The 19,149-nt window shown below is 42.4% G+C and overlaps 1 protein-coding gene across 1 annotated transcript; it reads right to left on the minus strand.

The window, feature by feature from the left end:
- Positions 1-6,726: 6,726 nt before the first annotated feature.
- LOC122574183 (protein odd-skipped) lies at positions 6,727-11,159 on the minus strand. The gene is made up of 2 exons (XM_043741434.1): positions 9,698-11,159; positions 6,727-8,913 (listed from the first exon to the last, which is right to left on the minus strand). Exons 1-2 carry the CDS (start codon positions 10,189-10,191, stop codon positions 8,559-8,561), a joined length of 849 nt encoding a protein of 282 aa, XP_043597369.1. The 5' UTR covers positions 10,192-11,159; the 3' UTR covers positions 6,727-8,558.
- Between the last annotated feature and the right edge of the window lie 7,990 nt (positions 11,160-19,149).

Raw genomic sequence — 19,149 nt, forward strand, 5'->3', positions numbered from 1 at the left:
CGACCGCTTCCACCTCTCCGTGGCGGCCACCGCCTCCTCCACCTCCATCGGCTTCCCCTTTTCTTTCTTCCAGGCACCGAATCGCGGTCTCGCGGTTTTCAGCCCTTTCATTACCGGAATTTCTCCGTCTGTCCGACCCCGTGCCCCTTCCAACCAGTCCACCAGCCTCATTTTCATCGTTTACGAAATTCACGCGATTCTAAGATTCGCACTGCCCAACATTGCAAACAAGTAAATACAGCGCGCGCTTTAATTATAATTTTATCTTAGTATCTTTTCTCTTTTCTTTATCTCTTCGATTCGACGTTCGACCCTTTAATATCCATAGCTCAAATTAGAGTACAGTGTGAAATATTTTATAAATTTCTGTCTCTATCGGTACAAACGCTTGAACGAGACGACACCGATAGCGACGTGAATCATATCGATATGCGTATAATGCTCGAAAGCATTTACGAGTTTCAATTGTGGAGAAGCGTCGTGAAAATTGCCGCGGATATAAATTGAATAATTTGAGGAAAATTTGAGGACATTTCGCGTTTCACCTAGACAATCTTTTAACGCGTCGAGGGAAAAGAAATTGTAACGGCTTGGTTCCAAGAATTTTTTTAATTCTAGAACCGACTTAAATTCTCATAGAGGGATAATAAAACTAGTTCGTTGTTGAGAACTTGCGAGAATTATCTTAACTAAATGCACGATATTTCGAAGATACTAGGTATAATCGAAAAGTAACGTTTCACGAAGTAATGTAAATCAACGTCCATTTCAATTAAAAGCTTCGCCGGTAAATCTTCTGTCTCGTTGGATTCTAAGCCAGCGCGTTATATCGGCCGCAAGAACGAAAAGTACCGAGCCGACAGGATTGAAATTACGCGTCGGCGGATGCAGTGGTTGAAAACGGTCCCTTTCTGGCTCGCGCCGCCGGAGAGTACTTTGAAAATTGATTATCGTTCGACCTGTAATGATCCATTACGCGGATTCGAGGCGAGTTCGAGCGGATGCTCAACTGCAAACTGACAATCACTGTCTTAGCGCACGGTGAATTATGAGCCGATAATCCACGGTTGCCGCGCGGAATTTACGCGCGTTTATCCTACACCGCAGTTTTTTCATCCTATGCATCCGCGCGATCCAGGTGAGAAAAGTTGAGTCGCAAAAGTGAGAATCATCCTACGAACAGAAGTACGTTACGAAGATATATAATACATATTTTTATTTTTATATAAACTAAATACAAAAGAAAGTAAGCGCTCGGGAACGACGTCTCTTATTCAATGTTTTAATAATTATTCGTAACGATAAAATTAGTATTTCATTTATACGGCACGAATATTTCGCCAAACTTCTTGACACTTTTACGAATGGTATACGATGGTCAAGCTTAAAGAATATAAAACTTGGCCCCAACTCATATATATACATCGAAGACTTGATTCGTTGCGAACAATAAACCTAACGATATATTTCACGACTCGTGATTACAGTAAGTAACTGCACGATCGATGAGGCATTAAAATCTTTGCACGAAACCGACAAATCTTACGATTGTTTGAAAATATATACCTACCGAGTACTTCACTTGCATACTTTGAAAGCAAAGCGTAAAATTCTGCCGCAATTTTATCTCACAAAATCGCTACAGAATTTATGTTCACAAATTGGTAGGAAATCTTGCTCTTAGTAAACGGACCTTCAGATGGCAGCATCAGGCGGATAAAAGCTTCCTCAAACATCGAAGAACCCGTGTTCGAGGACACGAATGCATCGGAGAGGAGCGAATCTGCATTCGAGTGTGACACAGGCGACGTGAAGCAACTACTCGTTATGGCGCGCCCCGTCGGTAACTCAAGAGCTCAACGATATCGACTGTAGCTTATTAGGAAAGCAAACTAGTCCTTTCCCAGGGGGAAGACTAATAATTTAACAAGTTCCCTTCGAAAAATTCTTTTCGAATAATTTTAGCTGTCGAATTTCTCGGGAACTAACGCCCAACTTTAGTCTGGAAACTTTAGACTCAGAATTTGTGATTTCATACGCGAAATGCCTGCGTCGAAGGGTACTCTCGATACGACGCTTTAGCGAAAAATTTTTAAAAACTGAATTATCGTGCGAAATGAAAGAAGTTTTCATCGTGTGGTCTAATATGTCGCGTTTGAAGCGTTACGATTAGAAAATAGAACATTGGGTCTCTGGGATGCCTGATATAGGATGAAAGATGCGAGATGTAAGACTTAGAAAATGAGATAAGATATAGGATTTGAGACGAGTGATCTGAACAACGACATTGTATTTCTTTCCTGGAAGAAATGTCAACGTGCAGAAAGAACGGATACAAGACTTCCCTCTTTCGTCTCGTATGTCTTATTTCGATCTGCTACGTAGCTAACAAAGAGAGAAGAACAAAGAGAGCAGGGAAGGAACGAAATGAGGTGAGCTGGCGCCTGGCTAGGTCGCGAATTAGCGGCGTTTAAAAGGGAGGACCCAAAGCTTCCTTCTCCTCCTTCTGCAGTTCTTTTCTTTTTCGCGTATTCATTCTCTTCCGCGCGCCAACCCATCGGCCGGCGTCTCGAGTTTAAACTATACTACTAACTAATAGCAGGCCTAGAGTGTGTTTCTACAACGTGGGCACACTGTACGCCGCTACCCAGCCAGTTTACCTAATCGTCGGCCAGCAAAAAAGAGAGGTTGCGCACCGCCCTAACCACAGGCCATGAGCCCGCGGGCACCAGTTCCTCTCGCCTTCCTGAATGCGCGCGTTCCGTCTTCCCGAAACGTCGGGGCCACCTTCCTTTTCCTGAAATTTATTATTACGCGTTTAATCGTTCGTGCGAATAAAGGCCGCGCAGTCACACGGTGCTCATCAACGGACGCTTCGTCCTAAGGGACCGTTGGATGACGGCCGATCGTTGCTAGATCGATCGCGTTTAGATCGATAGATCTGTAATTCTTCGCTGTTTCGTTTGACATCCAGTAACGATGGAAATTTTTCATAGAAAATGAAACGTAACGAGAAAGCGGCAAAGTCGGACACTGACGGATTATGATTCTTCAAACGCCAAAGCATCGGCTAGTCGAACCGAAATCGCGTTTACGGACAACGCGTAGAGGTGACCGGTGACTCCTGGAATTCTGCGGGATCGCCTGTGGGACTTTGGAGGTCGCGAGGGCCCTATGACCCTTAGATAAGACTCACGCCCTAATAAGAGGGTACACGAAAGGAAACGGTGAGGGAACCGTGGCCAGCTTCTCTTCTTCTTCGTCTCCCTGTTGGCCGCAAATCGTAGCTCGGGGCTTCGCCCGGACCCAGCGAGATCTAATCCACCCGAGAGATCTGTGGTTAACGTTTTAAGGCACCGAGGGTGGACCCCAGGGGCCCTCACGACATTCCACCGTGCTAACTCCCACAATTGCGAGCTCGCTATAAAACCGCTACCCCGAAATCGTCGTCCAGTGCCGCCCCCTTTGCTAACATTTCGTTGCTAGACCGACCATTCACCCTCGAGTCGCAAGTCCATCTATTGGAGGAAGGTATAACGACCTCGATAACGTATCGTAGATAATTTCGCTAAAATATAATATTTCCTTTAATAAGTTATTCGTTGAACAAGGAACGAAACTTCCGTGGGAATCGTATATATCTTCTTAGTTTTATCGAATATTCCCTTCGATCGGTAGCATCGATTAGCAGGGAACGCATTTTTCATGGAAGTCGAACCGATCTGCTCTATTTTCTAAGAATTTCGACATCCCAAGTGTCACTTAATTTGCCTATTTAACGCAAAACCGTAAAAAGATAAACGCACGACTTACGAGACAGCTTATTGACAGACTAATACTGCTGCATAGTTGGTAGATCATTGCGCAGAAGAACCAAGGTCAATACTCTCGGTTCGTCCTTTTTCTCCGCTTAAAAAGGAACAAAACGTTTCTTCGCTTTTTAGGGTGATTTTAGCGTTGCGGTTAGAAAGTCGCTGGAAACTCTTGTTTCATGGCGCGCGCAATTCCGAAGAAACGAACTACTCTCAGCGGAGACAACGAGGGCAGACAATGTTGCCGTTAATGAAAGAGAAAAATGACACTGGGATCGAAATTTCCGGCTATTTGGAAGTAGCAGCGTTTTTATCGTGGAATTCGACAATTGTGGGAACCACCGAAGCTGCTCTAATTTCGCAACCATCAATCGCTTTAAACACCGCGATTTCTTTTTATGTACTTGAGACGAGTACGTCGTATCTTGATCACATTGGAAGAAAAACCGGATCGACGTTCTTCAATAAACTTTGCAACGCTTTTTACGTTAGTTTTCATACACATTTCGTACATAGTGTAGTTATAAATGTAATTGATTGTACATATGTCGAGTAGAAATTAAGTTGCGCAAGATCGTCCGAGATATGCGACATTCACGGTGTTGTTAAAAAGTGACTTCAAAAAACTTTTCGCAGATAAATGACAGCGACGATGAATTTATCAGATACCGGTGGACGGGTCGTCTCGGCGATTGCCGCTAATATCGTTATGCATACAAAGTCGTGTCTAAATCGACTGATCGCAGGAAGCGATAAACACCGTTGCAGATCAGTAGGCGTTCCTCAAGTTGAATCGCAATCTGTCGCCTGATACACGTGTATGATAAAGTTACAAGTTCGCCCAGAGCGTATCGCTGGTACTTATCAATTATTTGGAACTAACAGAGGCTCGAACTCCGCTTCTCAAATTTGATAATTTACTCCCCCGAACCGATCCAAAAATCTTCGAAGTCTTTGCGAAAATCGTTTACATTTGAAAGAGTAATCGTCGTTGTTAAAAAATTATTTACATATCGTTACTTGTAAAATATTGCCGTTTAATGGATAAGAACTACGCGAATAGCAATTTGTAACTTTTCTATAAATCGTATCACAATGTTAGGAAATTTGGGCCTGACGTTCGGCCCAATCAAACAAATTGCTTCGTTCTATAGGTCTCGTCAAAAACTAAATACCCAGGAATCGAGCGTTTTGGAGGCGTTTCCAAATCAGGGGACTGTCCTCGATTAGAAAAAACGATTAGTCTTCTCCGTGGGACAAGTCACGGTGGACTTGCCGCGATACCAGGAACCGTAATGCTGTGATTATTGTAATTAAATCGCCCCCGAAGGCATCGGTAAAGGGTACGAAAAGAACCTCTTCCATCCATCTCGCATCCTTTCTCTTCCATCAAACACACAGCATCTCTATCCTCCTTCCTTCCAGCCTCTTCTCTCTTTGCTCCGGCTACCTGCATCCTGATGTATCTCTTCTGTATCCTTTCTTTCATTCGAACCTTATCGAGGATTTCGACAAGGTTGCAATTATCCTTCACACTCTGCTTGATGATCATGGATAGATAAATCGTTATGATTGCGAAATAGCGGGGGAAAAACAACGATATTCGTCGATGGCAGCGGTGCAGTTTTCGTAAGATCTCCATCTTGAGAAGGAGAAAACCGAGATTAAGTTTCTTATGACACAAGCATATTCTCTTTCTGTTTTTATCTTTATTCCCCGACAACGCGGTCCCTCGATTTATATAAGCCGTAAATGCGCCCTTTGTCGACCGATTGTATCTATTATATGTGCCTAGAAGGATGAAATTGATACCGAAAATATTAATTAATCCGGTCGGAAAAGAGAAGACCGGTCGCACACAATGACTCAAAGCTATCGCGATGATCGAGAAACATGTATGTAGGTCAGTCGAGGCTGTTTACTCGATTTTTCATTAGGTATACTTTACTGTCCCGGAGGGGTGCGAGAATTAATTAAAGTTAAACAAGGCTAACTGCCAAGCAAGCAGGTTAACTGCCGACAGTTGTCGGGAAAACGTGATATTTCGACAAATGGAGAATGTGCGAAGGTCGACAAAGTACACAGAGAGTGGTGAAAAGAGGTCGCGACAGGGGATGTGTCCCTTCCGCCTTCTTTTGCTAAATTCTCCGCCGGAACATTGAAAAAGCGTATGGTGACACACGCACACACGCGCGCGCACAATTGCCATTTTATTATAACTATGGAAAAAATTTGAAAACGTTGACGTTTTCGAAAAATTGTTACATTAATCTCTCAATGTAAATCATACGACGATAAAAGAATTATCTTATTCTTTGTGACAGAATACCATTCTATATCTACATCTATATTCTAGCACAGTAAAGAATATATAGCGACTTAACTTTATTACTTCCAATTATTTTTCAAGTATACGCGGTACAATCAAACGTTTTCTGCAGAATTTGCCAGATATCGATAATGTACGGGTTCCGAATAAAATAGCATTTTGTAGAACGTGTACTCGAGAAGATGATAAAATGATACGATTCGTTCTTTATATATAAATACGCTATTACACGCATCGTTGGTGCGAGGTACATACAACTTTAACGAAACAAACGTTTTGTATCGACAACGCTCGATTAAAGGAATGTATCAATGACTTTTGTGCAAATTAAAATCCATATTTACTCATTAAATATATTGTAGTATATAAAATATGTAAGATATACGGCTTAGAAGATCTGCTTAAAAAGATATAAAAGATAAAACAGAACGCAACGGAATAACGGGTAATCAAAATATCAGGTTGCCATTTTGTTTCAATTGATCTCTATTTTCAATCGATAACAATAATATTTAAATATACATTAGAATAGACTAGGGCGACAGTATCCTTCTATTTATTTTTTGGTATAACTACGCGCTAGTACGCTCATCCATTCGCAATATCCTAACGTCTCGATTAGCGAAATCGGAACACCGACAGTATCGTTACGCATTGAGGAGATAGGAAGATACATACAAAAAAAAGTAGGCAAAAATACAACTACGAAAGAACTTTCAACGAAAATAATAATCGACTCTCTCTCTCTCTCTCTCTCTCTACACCTTTTCGCGTTGGAGTTACTTCAAGTACCACCATTCACAGATATAATCTTGTACTTTATCGCGAATCGTTAATCAAAAGAGTACTTCAACGTCCATTAAACACTTCCGCTACTCTCGCAGTTTCCCTAAAATCTCGGACACCTAGTAAAATCTCTGGTATATATCTCGCATCAAGTGTAACTCGTTCGCTCGCACCGTACAAATTCGTGGGCAGAGTTGAAAAACCGAAAATCTCTGGCGCAACCCTCGCGCGAGTTTATTTACAACGGTCTTAAATTAATGGTAACGCGTTGGAATCACCGGCGAGGGAGCTTTCCTGTCATTAGGTAAGAGGCCCGAAGGAATACGTATCGCGACAACCGTGTCGCGATCGTGTCAGGTATATAAACTATACGTGTATGTAGAAGACGTGGGTGGTCCGGAGGGCGAGAAGCGGGACGGACGTCTTTTTCTTTCCTAGATTAAACGAGAGAAAGGCGAAGAAGCAGACACAGAGGGGAAAAGGGGGGAACAATCTTTGGGACTATTTACAGGGCAATGGTGAGAAGAAAGGTGGCGCGCAGGCAACTACCGGGATGTGTCCCTTTCGGTTTATCTGATCGAGAATTCCTAATTTTAGGAGAGAAAGATACGGAGGATGGTGCGGAGGGTATACACACTGGTCAGGAAACTCGATTTACGTTTGGATAGAGGAAGAACACCTTGCGGCTTCCTGGGACAGATTCTTGTCTACCCTTGCAGTAACCAATTACTTTGACGCCTCCAGAGATATACCACCGACGCCTCCTTATTCACGACCTGAAAACATACGTACGTTTCACTGACCGGTTCTAACGGTTAGGATTTCCCTTCCTCCGAGCTGGCTTATCGCCTGTGATTTAGTTTTTCAATCCCGTTTAATCGTAATCCCGTCGTTTCGATGCTCCTAAAAAACATTGCATACACTCGGTATGAAAACGTATAGAAACGTGCACTTAATTCGTCGAGTGTTCGATCGATCTTTGGTCAAGCGTGAAATTTGTATAATCGTGAGGAAAGGTAGAAACAAAGATAGAATCTATCAGAGGTACTACCTATTCTCGACGCAATTACATGCCGTTAAAGTTACAAAGGAAAAGTTACAGTCGAACCGTTACATGTTCTCCAAATACTCTTTTTATCGTAAACAATAAATAAGTAAAATAAGTATAAACTATAATTGATAGTCGATACTATGTCTAACCACGATACATATGCCTTCGAGCAATTAGCTACTATTTTACAGTTAAATATAGATACACCCTTATTTACAAGTAACTGGAGAAAGAAAGACGAGGACAAGCTTCGGCCGTTCTTTCCCCTTCGCAACACATACGAAATGTAATGGAATAATTTAAGCGCAGAAACTATATTTACAACGCGACGTACAAATACATTTCTAACGAACGTGTTTCGACCGGGAATCGCGATCGATCATGACGAAAATATATAATTTGACTTTCTCGCAATTAATTATTTTCGGTATCGCGATACTTGTGACGATCGGAACTATATTTCAGTAATAATAGGAAATTTTATGTCGAAGTCCGAACGAAACACGTTGTACATTTAGCGGAAGAAAAAGATCGGCGGTAAACAAAAGAAAACATACGAGAAATCGAAAGAGCAGACAGTTTAACGCCTCATAATATCTTCTATACTAAAGCCTAATTTAGGAGCGGTGGTGCTGGTCCTTTGAATCGGAATCAGGTTGGTCACCCTTTCCGCCATTTGTCTAACGCTCGCGGAAGCGTCGATCTTCGATTCCGATGCGACCGGAGGTTCGACTCTCAAATCTTGCGGCACGTCCGTGTGCGTGAGAAGATGCGTTTTCAGGTTGCTTCTTTGGTTGAAGCTTCTCGCGCAAACTGGACATTTGTGTGGCGATTCCTCCATGTGCAGAATCTTGTGAACAGCCAGAGTCCTGCTCTGACAAAATCCTTTTCCGCACTCGCTGCACTTGAAGGGTTTCTCCTTGCTATGGATGTACCTGAAAAAGAAAAACAACTCGTTTTTCCATTATCCTGTCGCTTCCTCCCATTTTCTTTCTCTCTTACAGAAAAGCGACGCGGCTATTGACAGAACCGAGTCTCAGTCAAATATCGCTGTGACCAAACTCTAATTACGATTGTCATTGAGATTCGCTGATCGATTACGATCGAGTTCGTTTGAAGCGTACCGCTTCGAGATAAGCTTGTCGGGGACTGATAAGTGATACAGCTATACTTGGCAGATGTTCTTACGTCAAGATCCGTAGAAAAACGATACTTGAAGTTTGGGCTATTCCGATTGGAGAATCGACATGAAAAGACGAGGAACGAAGAACGCTCGGCAGAAGCTAATTGTTCGTGATCTAGAAAAATTCTACGATACCGTCATCGGTATTTGTAAATGTTTCTACCGTATCGCAGGATGCCGCGCTAACGTCGTTACACGCATCGATCCAGAAACGAATTTGCTGGAGCGAGGTAACGAAACGCTACTGTACGTAGCTAGGAGTACAAATTTGTACGCTGTGTAATTTGTATTAATTACACAGCGACAACTAAATTTGATTGAAAATGTACACGTATTTCATACTTCGTACAATCTTACGTAAGAAATCTCATCGTATATCCGATTCGTACACTCAAAATCCACCTCGTATTTTCAAACTCAACGGGACAAAAGATTCACTTGCAACAAACGCCACGACACCAAGTTATTATTCTTAGACTTACTTAAATAACTTATTACTTGATACCTGTGAAAAATCGCGTTTGCGGCAAACTCACCGATGATCTCTCAGATGATCCTGCCTGCGAAATGCTTTCCCACAGATGTCACAAGAGTACGGTCTCTCGTCCGTGTGAGTTCTCTCGTGAATCAGCAGATTGTAGCTCTTGGTGAACTGTCTGTTGCAGAATTTGCAGATAAACTGCTTCTTCGGTCTTTGACCGGGCAACCTTCTCGCAAGGAACGAAGCGGGAGGCGGTACCGGAAGCGCTGGATGTACGCCCTGATGACCTTGTTGGTGATAAGGATGGGGAGACGTAGTCTGCGGGCAACAACCCCTGACAGCCAGTAGCGCGGCACCTCTCAGCCAATTATCGAGAAACGCTGCCTGGTAGCTCTGTCCTGTCGAATGTTGTTGTCCGAATCGTGCGCTCAGTTGCTGAGACCTGATCCACCTGGGCGACGTGAATTGCAACTGTTGCTGCTGGTGCATCGATCTGTCCAACGTGGGCGGTGTATGCGGCGGTGTCAACGGTTCCATCTTGGTCTCCATCGTTCAACGAAACTCACGAAAACAATCCGTCATACACAGAAAACAACAACTCTTCCCCTCGAACTGTCCGTTGAACGTCGATCACGCTAGATCCTCCGTACGATATCGATGTCTTTTACCATCGATTTCGATGCTCGAAAGTTCCTGTATCATATCCAACGAACGTGCGGCCTGCGGTGCGTGTTTCTCCACGATGTTCGGTATTATTACTTTGCCACAAAAAAAGGAAGACAACGTTGGCTCGAGAGTCGACGCGATACTAAATGCCAACAGACAGAGGTTCCAGTTCAGGATCGGCAGATACCTGGCGCCAAGGAGACACGGTGGCTCCTCCTACCGTACTCTGAACGTTGGATACGCCGGTTGGCGGCTCGACTTCCACAGGGGCGGAGCTTCCGGGTCAGGGTGACCCCTCCGGGCGTCGCGACGCCAGTCCAGTCGTACTCCTAACGTCCCGCGTCACTCACACACCGAAGACAACTACACGGCATCACGCCGCCACCGGGCGTCCGGTCCGCGCTGCCGCTTTTACACACCCCGTAGGGGGATGCGCGCACCCGCGGCACCCGCGATAATCACAGCGACTTTAATTGATCGTTAACGTGGTTAAACCTACGGAACGAACGCAGATGTACGCGTAGAGATCGTTCTTTTTACGCTTTTGTCCCTCGTGGATGGCAGGTCGCGATGGTTATTTCATTTAAATGAAACATTCGCAAAATGGCTATTCAAGTAGCGTCGTCGATTCGCTAAGAATTCTTCGGCCAATCTGTTTGAAACATGTCACGCGTCTCGCGCAATCTTGCCATCCTTCTCTCGATAATCGAAATAAGATAATCGAAAACCTGTAAGCCACGTTTCGAAATCTTAACTGTTAATCGTCGCGTGTCTCGTTCATTTCCCTTTGCGTCATTAATTCTAGATATTTTGCATATCAATGTCAGCCGAATACTAGAGAAGAGTAAGCATTTCTGACAACTGTCGACAACCAATAAAATTTCTCACACGTCCGAGAGTTTTAAGCAATAACAAACAAGGATCTGTGATTCGTTCGAGAATATTCGACAAATTCTGGTTGGATTAACGGGAGAAACGTGTCACGTGAGGTTGTGACATCTGGATAATATCGGCCGTAAAAGAGCTAAGATAAGAAGAAGGTGATTGCCGATTTCGCTATAAATTTAAATAGACAACCTTAAAAATGAACACGCCCGACGTGTTTTAAATTTCATTTTATTCGCTAATATATTTACGGTTCAAAAGCATCTAACTGGATATTTATTTTACAGAAAATCACGTTTCAATATGTGTCCAAATACCGTTAAAAATTTGTAAACGCGTTGGTCAATATTTTGCGAGCGCTAACGCGCCGTTCATTCGTTACAACAATTCATCGGAACAGAATACAACGCGAGGAGTCAAAATTCTGCGAAAACTCGTACGAGAGATGCGCTTTGCGACGAAAAAATCTGTGCACGTGATTGAAAACGAAATCCTATTGTCAAGCATTTGTAATTTTCCGTGTGTTCGTATGCAGCTACTTGTTTTACGGTTTACACCCTCCCTTTAGTTTTGCATACTTTTTTTTAACCGATTTATCCTAAAATTCCCGAAACAAGATTGCAGATCTGCAATAATAACTTTATAAAAATGGAATATATTTCGTTCAAAATTAAAAGGGGCAATTTTTTTTTTTTTTACCAAAAGAATAATTCTACAGCGCGTATATGCAAGGTGAACGATCTTTCGCAAATGCGTGGTCTCTTGCATTCTTTTTCTTTTCTCCTCGATCGTTCATCGGTATCTACGATCAATTCCTCGGAGAAATTTATATATATAATTAATGCCGATAGTATCTTCGTATATTAGCTTTCCGAATTATATCGCTTCGCATACGTCACTTCTCCGAATTATTTCGAACCGCGTGCTCGCACGATCGTCGTCGCGAAATCCTAAATATCTTTGCAAATTTGCCAATATAATATCGGCCGAGGAAGAAACGAAAGTCGACGTTCAGCACCGCCTGAAGTTCTCGTAGGCGGTACGCTACTATCGATAAGAATACGTGGTAAATCGGGCTTATCGATTTATGACGGTACAGACAGCATGACACCGACGTACAAATACGTTGACGACGTATTCACGGGATTAGAACGAATCTCTTGACACTCATCCACGGTGCTCGCGTATCTACCAATCCTTTCAGATCCATCCCCTTTGTACCTACCGACGCGATCGTACAACAGAACCGTCGATATGACTCAAAAGTTAGCGAATTTCTCGTAATCCAGTTGTCCTTATCGGTCAAAGTTAATTTTTTATTTAACTCGAAGGAGAAAGCTCGTCGTTCGTTCTACGAATCGTGACTCTGTCGATCTTATCGACGAAATGTTTTACGCGCTTCGATCTGTACGTAACTTCTGTGACATAGAAGTTCGCGTTTCTTTGTCGTTTTCTCTTCTTCTTTTTTTGTAGTTAGATTGCAATTTCAATCTTTCTTTATTTCTCTGCCACTTGGATACATCGTTTAACATTTCGACCCCTCGACTCGGCTCGAAAAGGCTGCGCGTCTCGCGAAGCAACCACCTGCAGCCTAACGTACAAAACGTTTTTCCACGGATGCGGTACGCAAGATCTAGAATCTAGGCGGTGCATCGCCCAAAGGGAACAGCGGTGAAAAGGGGAGGGCGAGGAGGAAAGGTGGACAAAGAACACTTCGAAACTTACCTCTCGTATAATTCCGCAAAATGTTTAGCATACAAAGACAAATATAATGGTCCCCGAGATGAGGTTGCGACGAGATCACGGGCCTCAGGCGGGGATGGTTAATTCAGTTTCAAGCTCCATCAGCCAGACACATCCCACTCCCTGCCTCTGCATCCCCGTTGCCGACCTCTCGTCATCCCCTGAACGTCTTTGTACGTCGCCGTCATTACTCTTTCTCTCTTCTCCTACGCGCCTTCTCGTTCCTCGTTGTTAAGTCTACTGATATGTAAATATAAACCTCTTCATTTGACGTTTCACTCGCGTTTGTTTAATAATTACGACAGACGCTCGCTATTACGTTACGGCTGTGATAAAATTTAAATCGTAGCCGTACGATAATCTCGAATACTGTTACAAATTTCGCTCTAACATGGTTGCCAATATATTTGTATCTATCCTATCGTTAAATAATCTCTGTTAAATCGATTCACGCTCTCTCCCTGTCGTTGCTTTCAGATTCTAAAAGTTAGTTTCGTTATATCGAAACTTTCGTTTTCCATCTCGGTCGAGCGCAGTCTTTATTCCTGCCTCTGCCTTCTTCAGAAGGAAGATAACGTTAAGCAATGGTTCCGATAGTGATAAACAGTTCCGAGCAATCGCAATGTTTGCTCGTATAATCGGAGGTAGACACGCGATGTTGCAAATTTTTATTTATAGTACGATGCATAAGAAGATCAAATACGCTTAATTGTCGGCTTATATTCTTCTACTACGTAACGAGTATCAAGCCACACGTTCGTCAGAATCGAACAGACTGCGTGACTCCACAAGCACGCGGCTCTCCTACTTTATCTGCTTCTTCTTCGCAGCTTCTTTCGAGGCTGAACAACACTCCAGCCACTCCAATATCAACGCCAAGGGATGACAGACTGTTTGTAACATAACTTTCGAAACTAATCACCATCCAGCCGTTAGAGGAAAAAGTTTATCTGGAAACGATATGTATAAGCAACGGGATGGCCTTCTGTCGTGCCACGATTTTTTCAACGAACAGAGCGTGGCAATTTTGCTCGTATCTAACAGAAAATCGTCGTCGATATGTACACCGAAGCTTGGAAAATACTCGACGATCGATTCATATGCGATCAACGATTCTTTAAAAGTGCATGATATCGAACGAAGACCTAACGATTCTTATTTCCATGCAAAACTGCAGCATACTGAAATATAGATGTACTTATCGCGTTTATACCTCCAATCGATGCCGTGTCGCGGTTAAACACGAAGAGAAACGATATCATAGGAAAAGAAAAGACTTTCGTAAAGAAGCTTCAAAGCTGCAGGAAAGCTTTCGAACAATCGTAGTTAATGATTATCACGAACGTTATATAATAATACTTATACAGTTACTATCTGTTACTACGTGCAGTAATTTATAAGATTGCGTAATAATTAAAAGTATCTTATCTACTGAAAGTTTCAAGTGGTCTCGAGTAACAGGAACAAGGAGCATTTTTGAATTCCTTATTTTTCAAGTTCCCAACAACACAGATGTCCCCCACCGTAGGAATCAAGTTACAAGTGAAACACGAAGAAAAGGGTCCCGCGCGTTCACTTTGAATGCACACTGCTTGTCCGCAGATTTCTTTCTACCGGCGACGATCCTTGCTCTGCTTTTACTAATTAAACGAGGATTGCCTCGTAATTTATTTGGACCACACGTGTGCCTTACGATGCCAAGGACCTGTCAAGCTTAGCCCTTGACGAAATCCCTTTCGACTTTTCTCGGCTGACGTTCGAAAACTTTCTCGCCAGTCCATCTCTATATTATTCCAGCTTCGACACAGCTGTGTTTCAAAGTTACTCGAAAATCCCCATCAGGATAAAACTCAAGCCCTTATTAAACTCTCTTAATCGCCTTCAGGAAGCTTTTGACTTTACGTTTGATCTGCGGTAAATCCCTGTTGGAACTAGTAAGTGCTTGTGGTGAGTAGATTGGCACCGTTTCGCACAAACGGAGAATTCCCGCCAACGAGTATAGTCGAAAGAGATGTTTGCCTGTAAAATATTGGATATTGTTTTAGCAGCAAAGTTTCCATGAAAATCAACGTGGCTCGCCATGCAAAATCAAATTTGTCTAGGTCGCCCCGGAAATCCTTCCAAGTCATTTTCCTCTCTTCTCTTTCCAGGTCGTACGTTTTCTTCTTCGTTTCCTCCTCTCTTCCCCGTAGCCCTCTTTCGTTTCTTTTCCCTCCCTTTTCATAGCCTCCTTTGTCCCTTCCATTTTTTGTTCTTTTTATTTTGTACGTTATCCCGTTTCGTCGGATTCTTAGATACTTTAAACTCTACCGTTGATTTCGAGGTGATCGGTAGCAATCGAATTCGCAACACGAATCGACGAGGACTCGCCACTACTCAATCGGATCAGGACACCGAACGTTGTATAATTTTATTGCAAGGTGTGAAGGTGAAAAATTCAGAATAGAGACATCCTTTTGTTTGCCTTTTTCAAGAAACGAGGCTTCTGGGTTTCCAAATCGAAATTACTGTTCAGGTAGCTTCAGGAAGCTGTTCCAGGTTTCAGCCATCGTCTTTATCCGTATTTAACGGGAAACATAATTAAGGGGAACATAATTTTTGTTGGAGAAATTTTATTTACCTAAAAATATCCATTCATGGCATGATATTACGCTACGCTGGACAATAAACTAAGAGTCATCAGCAACGGAATGTAAAAGTAATTAATATTATACTTATTTTGTTTCAGCGATTTCATTAAGATGCTTAGCCTTCCATTTCTACTTTATACGATAGTTATAAAAATAATACACATGAGTACATAAACTATTGTTTATGGATTATGGGCTACATACCGTTTTCCCTAAAAGTTGTCTCACGAAATCTTCTTCCACCTTCAAATCCGTGTGTGTGATGGCACCCCGCTGGGGTTAACCATCCACATGCTATTCGATCAAATGTTACATCATTTTACCTAATGTCCCACTGGACAAATTGTAAAATTAAAAATAAACAATATATATAAAAAAAAAAAAAAATCCGTGTGTGTCAGTCGCTTATGGTTTCCCTTGGAAATATTTTGTTTTCGAAGTTCGAAGAACTCCTTTCTTTAATCGATGGGTCGAGAAACTGAAAGGTATCCCTTAATTAATCGATTTAATTTTGGTAAACGAAAGTTGTAATCCAATAGGAGAGTAGGTACTGCTGATAAGCGAATGAAATAAAATTTAAGACGCGATGTTATCGCAAGTTAACTTACTGTAGCTACGTTTCTAGAAAAATAATTATCGTAATTCTCATCTGTATATCACATATGTATATATACCTTATATATAAACCACTAAACTTTACAATTCGAAGATAAAAAAGGGAATAAAGCAATTGTCTTCCTCGCAGGAAAGCAGCAAATTCTTGTCATAAATGTCTCTTCTTCATCCAGGAATTACGAACGCGTGTATGAAAATTAAAGCAATCTGGAATTAGGAGTTAGTCGATTTAAGTATTTGGCCGATTCATAAATTTGATGCGAATAGAACGACTTAACTCTCCGTAGTTACGACTGCCCTATATTATTTACTTAACATCATTATCATATATTATTAGGATAACATTACGCAGATTAAACGTTATTTCGAACACTTATATCTGACGATGACCATTCGATTGGCTATCGTTAAAGCGCCAATAGATGTATAATCGTTCGTTTGCATCGTTACTTTTAAAATAAAATGAACGAGCAGCCGATCGTTTCAACAAAAGCCACCACTTCACTGTTCGAAAGATGGCAAACACGGAAAGAGGCTGCGTGTCGAACTCGTTGGCAAGATACGCACGACACGGGGTAATAATTTTTCCGGAATTTCACACGACACCCAAGAAGCTGTCAGAGTGTATTCTCCTCTCGCCAAGCGCCTTCTCTCCTTCGTTTCTCTTTCAAAACGTTTACTGGCGATATCGTCTGCTTAGTCTCAATGGCAGAACAGACGCCCACTGCTTCTGCTCTTCTCGGCCAGGGTGTCATATCGATATGCCTCGTTCGGATAATATCTGTGTGGCCACGTCGTTCGATGTTACGAGTGTAACAGCCACGACCGTGACAACGTGCAAGTGTCACTCTGGAGAGATTTTGTATCTACTCGGAGGGCAGCTTTTATATTTCGTGGGGCTGCGTGCTCGAGGATTCTCCTTCGATGAAACTTCCATGTTCGCCAGAGAAACGATCTGTCCTTCTTCTTCTTCTTCTTCTTCTTCTTCTTCTTCTCCTTCTTTCCCTTCTCCCTTCTGTTGATTTTAAGATGTTGTAGCGATCGAAAATAACGGGATTGAAGCACTTTCGTTAACGTAACGGGACAATCTGTATAGCTCATGGAACAAAGCAAAGAAAACATTAAAGGAAAAGAAAGGGACAGACAAAAAATAAAGCGTAAATAAATAGGCGGATAATGCGATTCATGTTGCTCGTATCGGTAGTAATTCTGGGACGATAATTGGATTATCGGTATAATAAATAGATAATCTATATTTAGATATATAAATAAAGAAAGCTTGTTATAAGAAGATATTTGCAACATGGTAGGCTGAAGCACCTGAAATCAAAATAGTATCGCGCGATATCTATGAACGTTCAAGACAGTGCTTCCAACCTTCGCTAAATTTTTACAAGATCGTAAAAATCCGTGTTTTCACAAGATAATCGTTGCTTATCGAACACTAACGTTACTTTAGTGCAACATATAGTTCGTGGAAATTTCTATTCTTTTATAAAAAATCGTCCTTATTTCCTTTGAACTAGAAGCGATTCTCTCGAGTTGCGGTATTTATCTTTTTTTACGACAGTCGCCGATATAAACTTTATTTTTCCAAGCCCTCTACTATTTCCAGATAAACCTTATGTCATGCTACTCTCTCCCTATTTATCAAAATTTGCAATTTCCAGATAAAAACCGATCCTCGCGATCCTTATCGGCACTGTATCAACCACCAAACCTAATCCTACCGTTAAGGTAATAATCGCCTACTGTTTAGGTGACGAAGAAGAGAATAAACCAACATAAAGAAGAATTATGATATACCTAATGTGACCTAAACTCCAATCCTTTATACGGCTTATACGTAGACATCTAGGACCTTGGCACCTACAAGTGGCGTCTGAATGACCTACATTTTACTTTCTCCCACGTAATCAATCAATTGCTACGCAAAGTTATCGCGGACGTAAACTATACCGCTACTAAAGTAATTTGTTTCCTCTGTAGTGAAAAAGGTCACAGAACGCAGCAAACAAAAAAAAAAGAGAGGATTAAAGTATTAAGGAATTCTTCAAGATTTTCACTACGAATCGACCTTCCCTTCTCATCCTTCTCGAAAGTAACCGAAGCCGAAGCTTTTGCTTGTCATTTTCGAAGACGTCTATGTATACTCACGAGCGGGCGATAAATTAAGGCCCCTTGAGCGCTTCGCACCAAGATTAATTAAGGGAGTTTGTTTTTCTTGGGAAGAATAGAGCGCCTGCGACACTGTGGATGAGTTGGGTCGTTTGTGCGTCGAGTGGCGAAAGTTTATTTCCACAGAATTACGTCTACACCATCCACGCTTCTCCTCGCGCATCTCCAAAGTCGTCCTCCGATCTTTCTTATTCTTTTTCCTTTCTTTTCTCCGTGCCGATTCTTCCTCTTCCCGATAAACGATTATAAACGGCAGCCTCTATTCGATTCAGGCACCACGCCCTCCTCGGACTCCTCGTCATTATATTCGATATCTGTATCGATATCGGGTGACTCTGTTTATCGCGCCTTATCGCGTCCATGCTCTTTCGCCGATCGTGCATCCGTGCTACCGTGTTGATATCAGCTTTACTCGAACGATTTTTCTCTTCTTAGAAAATGCCAACTACCGACCGCGACATTGCTGCCTCGCTTATCATCGTCAAACATCGTGACACGATCTTCAAGTTCCTGCGACAAGTTTTTAGTCGATTTACATTACGAAAAGTAGTTGGAAAGATTCGCGAGAAGACGATCCACGTAAACTCTTCGGTATCCCCTCTGATCGTCGTCCTATGCAACCTGCCGAGCGTTCGCACGGTGGGCGATTTCGGAAAGATCGCGAGACGGAAGAATCGTCGCGAAAGCTGCGGCGGGGAAGGCGAGGTCTAAGGTAAGCGAGGCATTGGCGGCGTGGCACGACGTACGACACCTAGCCGGTGTGTTTCACGATTTTATGCCGGACGTAGTT

This window comes from Bombus pyrosoma, linkage group LG13 (assembly GCF_014825855.1).
Source record: "Bombus pyrosoma isolate SC7728 linkage group LG13, ASM1482585v1, whole genome shotgun sequence".
In the NCBI taxonomy this organism is placed as follows: Eukaryota; Metazoa; Arthropoda; class Insecta; order Hymenoptera; family Apidae; genus Bombus; species Bombus pyrosoma.

Excerpts from the sequence above, each read along its gene's own strand:
- LOC122574183 (XM_043741434.1), bottom strand. The coding sequence starts at position 10,191 with ATGGAGACCAAGATGGAACCGTTGACACCGCCGCATACACCGCCCACG. Across the intron at positions 8,914-9,697 it reads GATCATCTGAGAGATCATCG|GTACATCCATAGCAAGGAGA; the intron begins GTGAGTTTGCCG and ends TTTCTTTTTCAG.